Source organism: Argentina silus, assembly GCF_951799395.1.
Source record: "Argentina silus genome assembly, chromosome: 2".
In the NCBI taxonomy this organism is placed as follows: domain Eukaryota; kingdom Metazoa; phylum Chordata; class Actinopteri; order Argentiniformes; family Argentinidae; genus Argentina; species Argentina silus.
In genome coordinates this window covers 12657121-12674083 of record NC_139656.1, presented here as the reverse complement: position 1 = coordinate 12674083, position 16963 = coordinate 12657121, and the positions used below count along the sequence as shown (strand labels likewise).

At 37.4% G+C, this 16963-nt stretch overlaps 1 protein-coding gene across 1 annotated transcript in view; it reads left to right on the top strand.

The window, feature by feature from the left end:
• ntm (neurotrimin) overlaps positions 1-16963 on the top strand; it is a gene marked incomplete at both ends in the record, with an annotated part of 89572 nt that overhangs the window by 49628 nt on the left and 22981 nt on the right. Inside the window, one exon of the mRNA XM_083689259.1 lies at positions 15867-15992. Within this exon, the coding sequence (XP_083545385.1) occupies positions 15867-15992 (126 nt within the window). The remainder of the gene's footprint in view (positions 1-15866; positions 15993-16963) is intronic.

Here is a 16963-nt window from a genome sequence, read left to right as displayed (position 1 = left end):
AACGCTGAAACATAGTAATTCCCAAAATGTAAATTTGCACTGCAACAATGTTCACATGTTTACTCAGTGCTACAGTTTATGGCTATTACTTTGACTGATATATTCTTCTGCTAACATGGAAATGAAAGTATTGTGTCAAAATTAAGTTTGACATGACAGCAACAATGTTCACTCATAAGTTACATGGAGATTACTTTGACTGACGTATTCTGCTTTTATCTTATAGTAAATTGTTATATGTAAAATCATATCATGGTTGTCAGGCTGTTCTGTTTGTTTGTGTTGTCGTTATGCCCGTGTTTGGATACGCCTATTAGTGCGTGCGTCCTGTGCGCACGTTTTCTTATGTTTCAGTCATCTCCGGGGATAGTGGGGGTCGCCAGTCTCTGGCACCGTTATTTTGGGGGTCGCGGGCTGAAAAGTTTGGGAACCCCTGGTCTAGTGGAGGCTGGGCTCATTGTAATGCATGGGATGAAGAAGAGTGTCATATGTTCAATGCATCTACGACCACCAGCCTTCCCTGTCGTTGTCATAGTTTGTAGAAAGCTGCTCTAAGGTTATGGCTCTAATAATTCTGACAATCTTGGTTTCTGCTAACAGTACCCCTTAGCATTGGTGTTAGTAATCTGAGGGGTGGGTCTCTGCAAATGCAACTGTCTATCATTTCAATGAAAGTTGGCTCTGTAAAAGTAAAGTGGACTGAGACCTCATCACTGCTGAAATAGACCAGCAAGAAAACAAATTAAGTCCTCATTCAAACAGAAGGGCAGTTTCAATACAAAAATAACTAAGTTGAGGGTATTTTCACACTTGGTCCCTTTCAGCCAATTTTGTGAACTCAGAGCGGTTCGCCCAACTTTTCATGCATGTGTGAATGCTCCAAATGAACTCAGACCCCTCTGACGTGAACCGAACTGAGACCATCTCTGGAGGTGGTCTGAGTTTGGTTTTCTTTAAGGTTCACTTTCTTGGGTGCAATGTGAGAGCAAAGCGCTTCCAATCCACTTGTCATTGTAAACGCTCTGTCCTGACTCTCTAGGCTCTCTGGGCTGGCCTTACATGTCACATGCTCAATTAATGTGCAATTACCCAATGTGCAAGCAAAGTGGAATGAGACCGCATCACTGCTAAAATGGACCAGAAAGAAAACATCCACATTCAAACAGAAGGGCATTGTGAATACAAAAATAACTTCTTTTTTTTAAAGTTATTTTACTTTGTTTCACCTCTTCGTTCACTTAAAGAGGACTAAATGTGAAAATACCCTAATTTTGCGCTTTTTCCCTAAGACTATACCCTAAGACCTCAAACAGTTCCTCAAATTTTTTGTTGACACGGGGATTGCATCATGAAATAGTCCCTTGTGCTGCCACTTCAAAAGAGTAGGCAGCAGCAGCATCACCTGAACAATATAATCAGACATCAAAGATCCTTGGAGTTTTTTTTTTTATGCCCTTTTGAAGAACCATAATTCTAGGCCTTGGGGATCTTGGATGCCTACTGTAAGCATTTTACAATTGCCAGGGCGGAGAAGCATTCAGAATAGCCCAGATGTGAAGCAATTACACATTGTCACATGTTTATTATACATATTTTTATGTTTGTGCTACTGATTTTAAATCTAGAGCCTGTTAAGTGCCTCAATGTATTTTCTATTCATGTGATAATTACACCCAATCCGATTTTTCTTGTGTGGGAGTGAACATTGCCACGATCATGTTTGCAGAGGTGGAGGAAAATGTAGGAGTTAATTTATGCCAAAATGTAAGTACTGTACTCATTGACGTGTCCCCAATTGTAAGTGGTGTAAAATAGCATGTGCTTGTGAAGAAACGTTTTGATTGTCTATATTTTTAAATAGTTGGTGGTTGTGTCTGTTAAGGTCAAGGAGAAACTGAGACAATTTGTAGTAATCCTTAGCAAGCACTGCCGAGATCCCGCTGTCATCTGCATTTATGAGGGAAGACAAGAATTGTTCAGGGCTAAGCGACTACATGACATGTTGTTTGGTCTGTCTTCCAACAGTTGTTTTTCCCTCCCTATTTGCACTCTGCTTGTGATTTGAACTTTGTATATTTCCTCAGTGTGTTTCATTTGTATTGTCCATATATTACATTATTAACTTATTAAATAGAGATTCAGTGCATACATTAGTCAAAGTTGATTATGGATAGTGTTGCCCAAGATAATTATCTTTAATTGTGCTTTTCTCAGGATGAAGTAATGATGTTTTGTCATATGGTAAATGGGTCGGAGATGCATTTTACATACAGTGCCTTCGGAGTAGTATTCAGTACTCAGACCCCTTCACTTTTTCCACATTTTGTTGTGTTATAGACTCAATTTAAAATGGATTAAATTAAAAGAATTTGCAATCCACACACAATAGCCCAGAATGACAAACTGAAAAAATGTTTTTAGAGATTTCAGTCAATTTATTAAAATTGAAATACAGAAATACCTCATGTACATAAGTATTCAGATCCTTTGCTATGACACTCTTAAAATTAGCTAAAATGCAAAAATGTCATCAACAAATGAATCAATAAGTTGAATTGAGTCCATCTTAAATCAAGGTTAAAAGTTAATGTAATTTTGAAATTAATATCTTTGTTTTTATAGGGTCTCTGATTCGCATAGGAATCAATTACACACTGTGTGGATCAGGTTGTCATTACAAACACAGCAAATGGAGAGGAACAAAACTGCTCAGGAATGCGACCCTGAGGCCTGGGGAGACTTACAAAATCTACAAAGTTGAATGGTGGAGAGGAAAAAGCACAGTCGATGGGACAACATCATCTCAGTCATTCTACAAAATTGGTCTATTACCAAGTGGCCAAAAAGAATCCCTTAATGGAAAATAATCTATCTCATATCCATAATCGTGTTTGCAACAATGAATTCAAGTGATACAGCAAAGAAAGTGTTTGGAAATGTGTTTATTTGGTTTTTACTACAAAGCATTAAATTTGGTGCAATTCCAGCACATGCAATGCAGTTTCCGCACCATCTCTCGTGTGAAGAATAGTGGTAGCTGCGTCAAGTTATAGGTATGTTTGTCACCGGCAGGGACTGGGGAGTTTGTCAGGATCAAGAGAAAATTATGAAATTTGCTGAGTTGGTAGTGACATCCTAATCTACACAGTGTGTAATTGATTCATATGCAAATCAGAGACCCTATAAAAACAAAGATATTAATTCCAAAATTACATTAACTTTTAACCTTTATTTAAGATGGACTCAATTCAACTTAGTGAGTCATTTGTTGATGACATTTTTGCATTTTAGCTAATTTTAAGAGTGTCATAGCAAAGGATCTGAATACTTATGTACATGAGGTATTTCTGTATTTCAATTTTAATAAATTGACTGAAATTTCAAAAAAACGTGTTTTCACTTTTTCATTCTGGGGTATTGTGTGTGGATTGATGCCAAATTCTTTCAATTTAATCCATTTTAAATTGAGTCTATAACACAACAAAATGTGGAAAAAGTGAAGGGGTCTGAATACTTTCGAAGGCACTGTATGCTGCTGCTGATTAGCTAACCTGCTGATTAGACTATTTAAAATAAGATGTTTGATTGAATGACATCAAATATCACCTCACTTGAAATGCAGAACCACAGCATTTGATCATATTGACTAAGATGGTTGTAAGCCATCATTCCTGTAATTTATCAAAATATTTGTCTCCAATTTTGGGATGTTACACCGTTTACCAGTAGGGCAGCTATTCAAAACACTTTGTTTTTTGTGTTGTTTTGCATCTTGTAAATGCATGTGATATTTGAAAATACAAGCTGAAAAAAACAGACATTTCTTTTAGGTCTGATGAAAATCAAATATTGATCATTAGCAAGCTGTGGTACCACAGAAAATGTACCATGTTTAATGACAAGCACTGTGCTGACGACGAGTCCACATATTTTTCACTTTTACTACGCAACAATGGAAAACAGAATTTTGAGGGAGGCGTGGCTTTCTCACTATCTGTCCTAGTGATCAGAAAAATAAAATATATTGGCATTTCTTTTTTTACAGCCACAACTTTTTTTTACCCACAACACAATTCCATTCTTTTTACCGAAAGGAAAAAAATGCTTAAAAATTGCTCTTTGAAATCATTGTGTATGCTTTTGTCTTTTAAAGATGTGTTAACAGGCTCTGTTCACTTTAACTGTAGCTGTTTTGTTTTCAAAACGTATTCAGATTGTTACACTAAATTTCTTTTAAATACAGTATAGTCTTTTTTTAAATAAGTCATGATCAATTATTTATTTCAGATACATCTTTTCAAAAACATTTACATTACAAAACAAAATTACATTTCTTTGAATACAACCTCAAAAGTAAATGTACATTATCATGCTTTAATTTTCCAAAAGTAAGAAATGTTGTTTTACATAACTTAGACGTGTGTATTTCTTTTAAACCGAAAAATCCAACCAACCAGAGTTTTTCTTTCAGAAACCCTCCTCCCACAATTGGGAGTGCCTTCTTTTTTTATCTGCCTCTCTAAAAAAATGTGTTCTTGAAAAAGTGAAAATCCTTTTCGTTGCAAGCAAAAGGCTAAAGCTAATGGTGTGCAAGGAGTTGTGGGTACACAAAGCTGTAGCCTGTTTTCATTGCAACGACCCCAACCTATAGCCATGTATTACTACAGTATCACTGTTCAGGACATTGATTGTAGCCTATATTCAATGATTTCATTGCTTCTACGAAACGTGTTAGCCTACACACTGGGACAAATGTAACAATAGGGCCCAAACTCACAATATTAAGTTCAAATAATATTTAAATTGACTACTGAGTCAACATGTGCAAAAATACAAAGACAAAGACAGTTTATTGGCCATGCAATCAATTAACATAAATTGTTGGAATGTGGTAATTTTTTAGGTGTGCGCCGGAAGGCTGCAGCCGAAACACCCTTGTGGCGGTGTCGCCTATTTCTGGACATGAAAGGGAATTAAGTATTATGGAAACTTGATCAAATGCTGGTGTAGTGGGTGGCTAGGATCAGCATTGCACTGGCGTTACCGACCTGAGACCTTGACGTTTCCGTAGCCCAACGAATACCTAGGTTTTCATAGGATGATGGTTATGACATTGCTTCTTAAGTAAGCTATGTTTTGATGGTATCAGATCCAGCCTGGGCATAGTGGTCAGCATCTTTGATGTCACTTAGCATACTGATTAGAGCCAGTAGATCTAGATACATATCCTTGATTAATTAATTTGTGATGTGGTATTTGCCTGCATTCATGAATGTCTGGAGTTTAGGACTCTTCTCTGCCATCATTTCAGAAAACTGCTGCATGTTGCGCTCACTGTCAGTGTGCCCTCTAACTGCAATACCCTGCCTAACTATATTTTACAGACAGCGCAGTTGCTCAAGCATACCCTCCTGTCTCTTCTCCTGTTCCGGAGCCTCATTTTATTAACTGAGTGCGAATGGGTAGGCTGCCAAGTGCAGGTAGGAAGTGCGCTTCTGCAAGCATGTTTGTCCAGAATGGAGGGGCAATTTTTTCAGTTATTGAAGCCGAATCTACAAAACTCTTCTCTGCACACTTTGAAAATGTGAAATCTCCTCTTCGGCAAATGAAATGCATGTTCAGTAGGATTAAAATCGAAAGATTGACTTTGCCAGTTATCAACTTTCTACTTTTTGGCCCTGAAAAACTCCCTAGTTGTGCATGGGCTGTCAATATGTTTCTGTACACTTCAGAATCCATTCTGCTGCTGTTGTCAGCAGTTACATCATGAATGAAGACAAGTGAGGCAGTTCCAGTGGAAGCCATACATGCCCAAGCCATAACACCCCCTCCACCATATTTCACAGATGAGGTGGTATGCTGTGGATATTGGGCAGTTCCTTTTTTTAATCTTTGTAATCTTTGTCTCATCTATCCACAAGACCTTTTTCCAGAACTCTGCAGGCTCGTTGAGGTACTTTTTAGCAAACTGCAACCCGGCCATCCTGTTTTTGTGGATAACTAGTGGTTTGCACCTTGCTGTGTAGCCTCTGTAGTTCTGCTGGTGAAGTCTCCTGCGAATGGTAGTCTCTGACACATTTACGCTTACCTCCTGGAGAGTGTTCCTGATCTGTGGGATGGTTGTTTGGGGTTTTTCTTAATCATGGTGAGCATTCATTGGTCATCCACTGTAGATGCTTTCTTTCATTTTAATGATTTTCCAAACTGTTGATTTTGGTAGGTTTAAGGTTTTGGGTATGTTTCTGATTGATTTTTTAATGTTATTTCAGCCTCATAATGGCTTCCCTGACTTCATTGATGTCTCTTTGCTCTTCATGTTGACACATACCAATAGAAGACTCCAAAGGCAAACGCAAAGCCTGGAATCAATACTAGACATTGAGAGCTCTCTTATGACGGCACAAATTATGTGACAGAACACACCACATGAACCGGAAACACTTGTCCCATCACTTTTGCTACCCTGCAATAGGGGACTATGCATACAAAGTGTTTTAATGTCTGAATGGTGAAATAAATATGGACACAAATACCATTAAGCATCTATATTAATTAATATAGAGAATCTATATTTTAACCTCAAAGTAATTGTTTGATTTCAAATCCAAACTTGCTGGCCTAGTAGCACCACACATCTTTATTGGATCAAATTGTTCCGTATTTATATTCAAACCACATGACACAGATGTATAATTGGATGAAAGGGCAAAAGACAACATTTCTTAAATATTTTAGTTTTGATAACCATAGAAAACATAGTAGTGGTGTGTCTCTTCTAGCATAGGGTCTTTTGGGGGGGAGGAATAGGACTATGGGTTCAGCACGTCCCATCTCCACTCTTACATACTGGGACACTCACTTTCCAATGCCCTTAAATTAGGTCTTAATCCCAAAAGCTACATGATTTCTTACATGTGTAATGTGCCCTGCATGATGTGATAATTCAACTGAACTATCAATTAACCATTTTTAACACAAGATGAGGCCCTCTGACAATAATGACTACATGTTCATTATAATCAAATAATCAAAGTATGGCCTGCTAATAAGTTAAAAACATCCTAGATAGGGCAATGAATCTACTATTTTGCATATCTTTTCAAGGTGTCATCATCATGTTGTCCAGCAACTTTTGCTTTGACTTTTACGTACGAGTGAGTAACATAGGTGTATCACAACTAGTGTTAATTTACTATACTGTACGAACTTATGGAAGCATGCTTTTTAGTTATTTGATAATGACATAAGAATGACATATTCTTTAAATTACAGTGCCTATAGAAAGTCATCATACCCCTTTGAAATAGTTACTATATTTGTCATACAGCCTGAAATCAAAACCCATAAAAAAAACCTTATTCCAGCTTTATGTACAAATTTAGCCATACAACATCAAACTAATGAAAAAAAAAATGTATAAAAAATGAAAAACAAGAATAACAGGGTTGGAAAAGTCATCAGTCCCCTGATTTAATACTTTGTAGAGCCACCTTTTGCTGCAATTACAGCCATCAATCTGTTTAGATATGTCTCTACTAGCTTTGCACACCTAGATTGGAGAATATTTGCCCATTCTTTCTTGCAGAATTGTTCGAGTTCAGTCAAATTCCGTCAAATTCCATTTTCCCTTCAATCCTGACCAATTGCCTAGTCCCCGCTGAAGAGAAACATCCCCAAAACATAATGTTGCCACCACCATGCTTCACAGTAGGTATGGTGTGTTTTGGGTGGTGTGCTGTGTTTGGTTTTCGCCAAACATAGCGCTTGGAGTTCAGTCCAAAAAGTTCAATCTTAGTCTCGTCTGACCATAAAACCTTTTTCCACATGGCATCATAATCTTCCAGGTGTGTTTTTGCATAGCACAAACGAGACTGACTGTGGCACTTTTTCAGAAAAGGCTTCTTTCTTGCTACCCTGCCATACAGGCCAGCTTTGTGTAAAGCTTGTGAGATTGTTGTCACATGCACAGACAGACCAGTCCCAGCCATAAAGACTCGTAAGTCCTTCAAAGTTACCTTTGGCCTTCTGATAGCTTCTCTGATCAATGTCTTCCTGGCTCGGTCATCGAGTTTGGACGGACGGCCTGATCTAGGCAAGGTGTTGGTGGTGCCATACGCCTTCCACTTCTTAATGATGCTCTGAACGGTACTCAGAGGGATAGCTAAAGCCTTCAAAATCTTTTTGTAGTCTTCACCTAACTTGTGCCTTCCTACAACTTTATCCCGGAAACCTTTTGAAAGTACTTTTCCAACCATGGTGAATTCTTTGCAGAACCATGCACTTCTAGTTGTGGAATCCTCAAGAAACAGCTGGATTTATTCTGAAGTAATCAAAACCACTACAATCGATGTCAGGTGGGGGCAATTAGCCTGGTGTTTGATCTGGAAGTTGATTAGTTGCACCTGAGCAAGTTTATAATGGTATACTCTAAGGGGCTGATCACTTAACCAAACCAGGTATTTCACTAATTAATTTTTAATAATTGTCCAGAATTTTTAAAATTGTTATTTTCACTTTGATGAGGGTTATAATGTGTATATACAGCTCAAAAAAGTTAGATTTGATTTATTTTAATTTCCAGGGTGTAATGTGACAAAAGATAAAGATTTCACAGGGTATGATGACTTTCTATAGGCACTGTATTTTGGAAGACAATGTCTGTTGTTAATGCCAGCCATGTAACCTGCAGTGGACAGTACTGATCTTACGCAATCTACTCCTTGAATAACGATTCTTGAATTCATTTATGAAACTATTGAGTCTGATAATGGTCTCCCCTGTGTGTTATTCACAGTGTCTGCATTCCAAAAAAATGTAACATAGAACAGAGGGAAACTCATGTGTCTGATATATTCAAACAAATGCATATTTATTTTTCTTCAGAAAGGCTATTCACTTCTCATATCAATGACAAATTCACAATGAGGACCTTACAGGAGTTTTCTCAGTAAGGCACATACTGTATTTGAGAAATTATGACAATATCTAGAATTGTCAACAATGCTCTATAACATGTATGCAACCACCACAAGGTTCAGTGGCTATGAGCGTAGACAACAGAACCTCTTGATTTTATAGAAAAGCATAATATCTTTCAATATTCCGTTATAGGGGCATGGCAGCCAGCCGCAGTCCGTTACAATGTGCAAGTAATGACTGATGGGAACAGTTTTGAGTTTTGCCTATGTCAGGATTTAGCCATTTCTGATGACCTTAAATTAAGCTACATCAGTATTTAGGTATGATATAAAAACTGAGCTATTTTCATAGACCAATGTGCCGATGGCTTGTCATTTGATACTCCCCAATGTGCACCCTGTCCCTGTGGGTAAAATTATACCTACGACCTGACCCGTCGGTCTCTGCTGGACTGCCTCACTGTCAGTGTTCTACCGACAATCTTGGGGGGGGGAGGGCCTCATACTTTGAAAAACTAATTGGCAATGAGGTATTATGCTATGATTTACAAAGTTTTTTTGTCAAATGACATGATGTTACAATGCAGGGGTGCAGAGCGGCTCGCCATAGGGCGGATAACAATAAGACAATGTCCATGCAGGCAAACTATCTCAGTAGGTCAAAGTAAGCCTTGAGTGGATATCAAACAACTTAAAATGTATGTAAGAGTGGAGATGGAACGCGCTTAACTCATAGGCCTTTTTGCACATGTTGACTAGTCGATTAAATATAATTTCAACTTAATGTAGTGAGTGCTGGCCCTATTCTTACATTTCTCCAAGTATACGCTAACACCTTTAATAGAAGTAATGAAATAATTTCCTATAGGCTACAATTAATGTCCTGAGCAGTGATAGTAGTAAGCAACTATAGGTTGGGGTCGTTGCAGCAAAAACAGGCTACAGCTATGTGTACCCACAATCCCTTGCACACCATTAGCTTTAGCCTTTAGCTTGCAACAAAAAAGGGTTTGCAAAAAAGGTTTCAAGTACACACTTATTTAGAGAGAGGCAGATGAAAAAAAAGCAGGCACTCCCAATTTCTGAAAGAAAGACTGTTTCTGTTCAGTTTTAAAGAAATACACACCTAAAGTAATACACATCTGAAGTGAGAACAAGTTGTGTAAAATTGTTTTATTACATTTGGAAAATTAAAGCATGATAATGTACATCTACTTTCGTAGTTGTATTAAAAAAAGCTACAGTTAAAGCGAATAGAGCATGTTGAAATATAAAGGCATGTTTTAATATTAAGGAAATTTAAAAGAAACATCGCAAATATTTAGCATGTTTTTACTTTTCTGTACAACTGAAAGAAAATATTTGCTTTTCTTTTTGAAACGGCAGAAACGTTTAGAAATTTAGCAACATAAAAAAAATAAAAACATTTAAATAAATATCAGCAAATATAATAAATATGAGCACGTCACAAAAAAAAACAAGTTCTTTTCAAACGAGAATAGGTTTTGAAAGTCACAACAACTTTGTAAATGGAGAGCCATTTTGAAAGAAACATAGTAACTACTTTATACAAAAGAGAATAATCAAACAAAATGTTATTTTCTTCAAAAACATGCTCTTTTTAATAAAACAAGAATATTTTAGTAGAAATATAGCTTTTTCTTTAAAAAAGAGAGCATTTAAAAAAAAGTCATCTCAAGTGAGCAAATGTTAATGAAATATATCATGTCAGTTAAAAAAAACAGCATCTGTGAAAATAGCAGTGTTTATGTAAAAAAAAAAAACTGGGAATCTAAATTTTTGTAATTATAATTTTTTTTTTAGTTTCAGTGTCGAACCCACATAGATTCTAGGATAAGTCTGGCCTACGCAGCCATATAGCAAATAGCCAATTGGGCATAGCAGCCTGTTGACTCAGGAAACCCTTTGAAGCTCTGAAATCCCCCATCAAAAGCGAAGGGCAGGTACAGCTCTATTAAAATGCAATTTAACATGCTTTACCTCATACAGAGGATGGAGAATACCAATCTGGTGACACACACACACACACACACACACACACACACACACACACACACACACACACACACACACAGTCAGATCCTTTTATTGGCTGTGTGACAGACTGAGTAATATAAAAGGAGTAGCCCCTCGCAGTAAGCATGTTATTGGCTTTTGTACACTGATGGTTATTCACATGCATAGAAAATATGGTTGGTAAAGATAGAACATTAAATTGAGAGTCTAAATACATTTAGAATAATCAGAGTGATGTTCATGTTGCCTTTATGCAGGGTATATTTGATCTACAAGAGTTATTTTCATTTCATTTTGAATTGCTGAATCAATTCTATATGTATTGATAAATGTATACACATAATCTAAAGTAAAACATTGTTAGAGCAATACGCTCTCAATTATCTGAATTGCCCGTGGTAAAAACCCTCAGGTCATAATCACTTAAGTCTTTTGGTCTTTTTGTTTGTGTTCACGTGTTTGGACCATTTTAGGTATTTTTTGGATGATGACCCCTATGATTGTGACAGTCACAGGTCTTTTACTAGAGATGGTTAATGGGATGGAGAGTTTGAGTGATTGTATCTGCCTGGAGTGCATGATGGGCAGGGCTTCCCACTTCATGGGACGCTTTATTTATTAGTCAAAATAAATAAAGCGTCCTTGGTGTCACCCTGGACACTGTGAAGGAGGTGGCCAATAGGAGGATGAGGACCAAACTCCTGGCCATCATGGACAATCCCTCCCATCCCCTACATGACACTGTGGCAGAGCAGAGAAGCTCCTTTAGCAACAGATTATTACAACCACGTTGCACTAAGGAGTGCTATAGGAGATCTTTTCTGCTTGCCGCAATAAGACAACTCCTCCTCCACCTGGCTCAATCGGGGTGATCAGAGTCACACTGGAGGATGTTAAATCATACTGGACTGTTCTTACTGTTTATAATGTTTCAGATGTCTATTTTATTTTTATTCTATTATTCTATCGTCACTTTATTTTGTTGTTGTTTGTGATGTGAGCTGCTGTAATGCCTTAATTTCCCCTCAGGGATCAATAAAGTACCTATCAATCTATCTATCTAAAACTTTGTTAGTCAAACTGTGCATTTTTCAGTCAATCCCATTTAAATTTGTGGTAAGGATAAACTGTTAAACTCATGAGTCAATGTCAGTGGAAGGGTCAATTCCATTCAATTGGGTGTGATGTTTTTCAGTTGAATTGACATTCATTTTCAATTATATTTAATATCTCCCTTGAATTAACACAGGTTGATAATGAACGAAACTGAACCCCCTAGTTACTGTATCATGTCTAGTGATTTGAAGAGAGTTAGTCTGTGGCCTGTGATATTGTATTCAGTTCATTAACTGAAGAAAACTCTGTTGTAACTCCACAGATATTTAAAATTCACATTTCACAAGCTGAACTTCAGTATGAAAGCCAACAAAAACAAAGTGTGGCTGAATGGCTCTCAGTGCACTTTGTCATTCATATGGGGGAAACCAGGGATTAAGTTGACATGCAATACATTATTCATGGAAATGTCTTGCAAAACAAGCCCACTGTGAATAAAACAAGATAAAACATTGGTGCTGCAGTTTGATACCCATTCAGTTAGTGATCCTCAAACTTTGTAGAATGTGATGTACCCTTGTTACTTTGAAATGTAAATGACAAATCTAAGAAACTGACATCTGTCATAAAAATATCTAGTTGAAATATGGGAACGATGATATCAAATCATTGAATTGCTTAGTTTCATACATCCCTTTCTAGGTAATTAGAGGCTTTTAATACAGTGTTGAAAGATACGAAGGTTTACAATAATTTCCATTATATATACAATTATCTATCAAATTCACCTTGAAGAGTGAGGGGTCTTGATGACACTCAACATGCCCATGCCCATTGCTTAATGCTGTTGGAAAGTCTAGTTTATGCTTTCTATCTTAAAACAAATACTTACAAATCATTTTTTACTTCTCAAAGAAATGTTAGAAGACATACAGTGCTGGGACAGTGACGACTGGGTAGAAAAGTAGCCGACAGTTATAATAGGGTGCGAACATCAACATTTACCCACTAATTCTGTTTAAATGTATTGAGCAGAGTGGGCATGCCTAACACTCTGGATTTGATAAGTGTTAATGTTTGGAATGTTGCACACAGCCTACCCACAAATTCTTTTGAAATGTGTTTAATACAGTACATTATTTAGTTAATACAGTTAATATTTGGAATGTCACTAGCAGCCCTACCCACTGATTTACAAAGCATTTACAATTGTCCACAATTGTAGACGTGAAGACATGATTTGTTCTAAATAAAGGTTTATCCAAGGACACTACGGGCACATGGCATGTAAAGACTTGTGACTGATTCAGGAAAGCTCTCAATTCAATCAACGGAAATCAACTGTGAAACATTATTTCACTATGAGTTAGTGTAATACTCTGCAATTTTGCAGACACACATATTCCATATCTGACATAATTTTATGAAGTGTCCATGAAGACATAATTTGTTCTAAATTAAGGTTTATCCATCGATATAATTTAGAATTTCCCCGACCAGACAATAATTTGTCCTTTTCCGAATGTGAGGTGTTCAAATAACTCATTGTACTCTGCAAATAACTCATCTCGACACTCCTTTACCAAATGGTCCTTTTCCAGACGGATATGTTTGAGGTGGTCAAACATATCCGTCATGCTCAACGATGCCTCCTGGTGGTTGTTTTAACGAGGTGATTGACCTGAAAAGTCACCAGTGGCATCGCAAGCCGTTGCAACATCGTCACACCGGCGGCTCGGCTCTAAACCTCAACTGTATTGTTTTCACTATTTAGAAATGACAACACTTTTTATACATAGTCCCCCTATTTCAGGGCACCAAAAGTAATGGAACAATTAACTTGACAGGTGTTTCTGGTAAGTCAGTTGTGTGCCGTCACATCATTTATGTAGGCACAAGAGAGCTCTCAATGTCTAGTATTGATTCTAGATGTTGTGTTTTCCTTTGGTGTTTGCTATTGCTACTGTCAACATGAGGACCAAAGAGGTGTTAATGAAAGTCAAGGAAGCCATTATTAGGCTGAAACATCCGAAAAAAGGATCAGAAACATAGCTACAACCGTAGGCTTGCCAAATGAACAGTTTGGAATATCATTAAAAAGAAAAGAAAACACTGGTGAGCTCAGCAATCGCAAACAGACTGGTAGGCCAAGGAAGACTTCTACAGTGGATGACCAAAGAATGCTCACCATAATTTAAAAAATCCTGGAGCTCCTGAAAACACAGGAGGTCCTATTGATAATAAGTATATATTGGTAGGTGCAGGCCAGTGGCTTCCCCATTCGTCTCTCACATGACATCTCCTGTTTGTGTAAAAAATACTGCGCTACCAATCAACAACAATCAGCAACTTCACAGGTCAGTCAGTTTTTTGAACATGCTGGCCCTCTATGTACTGTACTTCACCTTTCAATCCAAGACCTCCATCCCTCCACATATTTAATTCAAGTAAGCATTTATATAAATTATGTAATTTACACAATTGAGGTGCAAGGGCCAATTATTGGTTCTATGTAAGAGGCACATTTTGACAGAAAATAAATATTGTTTTGGGGGACTTTTATTTTGACATCCATTCCCGATTTAATCTGACATACTGTTCCACGTCTATTGATATTAAGTTTATTATTAAATTATACGTTTATTATTAGTTTATATATTAAGTATATTGAGTTCTGATAACTGTTGAAAGCTCAGGTTTCTAACCATCTAACCACCTGTTTTGTGTCTCAACGTCTAATAATGAGTTAAATCACCAATTGCGGCACCACGGACACTCGGACCGCAGTTCAAATGAAGACAGGCATCACATAGCTAGCTAGCTGACTGTGTTCACAGTTCAGCTAATGAGTTTGTCAGCTCGATTTTAGCTAAACTGTATTGCAAGACAGCCAATTAGCTAGCCAGTGAGTTTACAGTTGCTACTGTAAGGAGCTAGCAACTCCATCTCGAACTGAAATGAAAAGTATGTTTACATTATGATTTTGCTTTTAAAGCAAAAGTGAAATGGATAGAAAACATGTTGTCCTCATGAAATCTGTAAAAATCGGTTAAAAAAGATATTACTGTTTCACTGCAAGCTGCAGTGTCAAGCCACTTACACAAGGTAGAAATTTCAAACAACAGCTGTTTTTTACTACCAAATTGCCAACTCTAAATGGGACTTCGGCATTTAGGGAAAGTGCATACACTCGCAGCACATGCCATTATTTCCCCAACAGCTCACTGAATAAGATAATTTGTCACATACAGTGCCTTCGGAAAGTATTCAGACCCCTTCACTTCTTCCACATTTTGCTGTGTTATAGATTTAATTTAAAATGGATTAAATTAAAAGAATTTGCCATCAATCCACACACAATACCCCAGAATGACAAAGCGAAAACAGGTTTTTAGAAATTTCAGTAAATTGAAGGATGATTCGCATGCACCCACAACAACACACTGAAGTGTTTTTAATAAGCCATATTCCTCTCAAGGTGAGCCAGCTGCTCTGCCACGGTCACATTTTGATTGAGGAGATGGTTGAATTGAGAGAATAGTGTTGGCCTTAGTTCAGTCCACAGTACATCCATTAATGCCTTAAAGGGTAGGCCTACACAGGAATGTGAAAAGGTTATCCTTTTCTCTTTCTTCACTTTCTTGAGGGTGGCTTGAAGAACAAATTTGTATGTAGTTTTGCTTGCACTGAGTTGTTTGGATCTGTAATATAGAGTTTTTCCTTTCTAAGTGGCTTAACAAGAAAACAACTCTGGGCCTGAGTTTTTTTTCTTTTGGTCAGGTCATATGGGCTTGAAAAACAGGTGATACAAGATTTCATTGCAAAACAAATGAGCATTTTGTATTTTCTCTGCAGTACCACCCACAATCATCAACTTGTCGAAGGACATTGTGGTCAATGAAGGCTCCAACGTTACCCTGATTTGTCAGGCCAGCGGCAAACCAGACCCCTCAGTCACCTGGAAACTTCTCTCTCCCTCAGGTAAGACCAAACATGACAGTCTCTCAATATATCAGTCTCTATTCACTTCTCTCTCTCTCTCTCTCTCTCTCTCTCTCTCTCTCTCTCTAGCTGTAAAGTGGGGACAATGTCACCTGCTTTTTTTTTCGTGGAGGAATTACTCAATTGTATAGTTTTTGATGATGTGACACATGATTAGTACTCAATGTCTTTGTTATCAAAGCTACCAAAAATAATAATTATGCTAAAGTTAACCATGTCAAATTTCAGCCCTATTATATTGATCTAAAGTTACATAGAAGCCTTATGTGATATCAATATGAAAATACGAGAGAATGATCATGTTTTTCCATTATTAGAGGGGAATCCACTCATATTTCAGGTATCAGATTATTCTCCTATAAAAAAAATAGTTTTCTCGCTAACATTTAAAAAAAGAAACACCCATGGGTTGCATCATCTCTCTGTTGTTCCCACCTTTTTCCCACTTTTTTTCATGGGTGTATATACACCTTTTTCATGATCTGATGCTGTCACAGGTCTCACATTTGAAGAGGATGTTTTTGCCACCTCCTGTGGTGATTGACTGTAGTCTTACAACAATCATTTACATGTTCAAGGATGAATGCCACTTGCAAAATTCAAGGTGAAGAGTTACAGTGCATTCAGAAAGTATTCAGACCCCTTCACTTTTTCTACATTTTGTTATGTTACAACCTTATTCTAAAATGGATTCAATTCATTTCATTTCTCATCAATCTACACGCAATACCCCATAATGACGAAGCGAAAACAAGTTTTTAGAAATGTTTGCTAATTTATTAAAATAAAAAACTGAAATATGGTCCAAGCACTTGTAATCTCTCGCCTTGAGTACTGCAATGCACTCTTGGCCGGACTCCCTGCCTCCTCTATCAGGCCTCTGCAGCTCATCCAGAACGCTGCAGCTCGTCTGGTGTTCAATCTCCCCAAATTCTCCCATGTCACGCCCC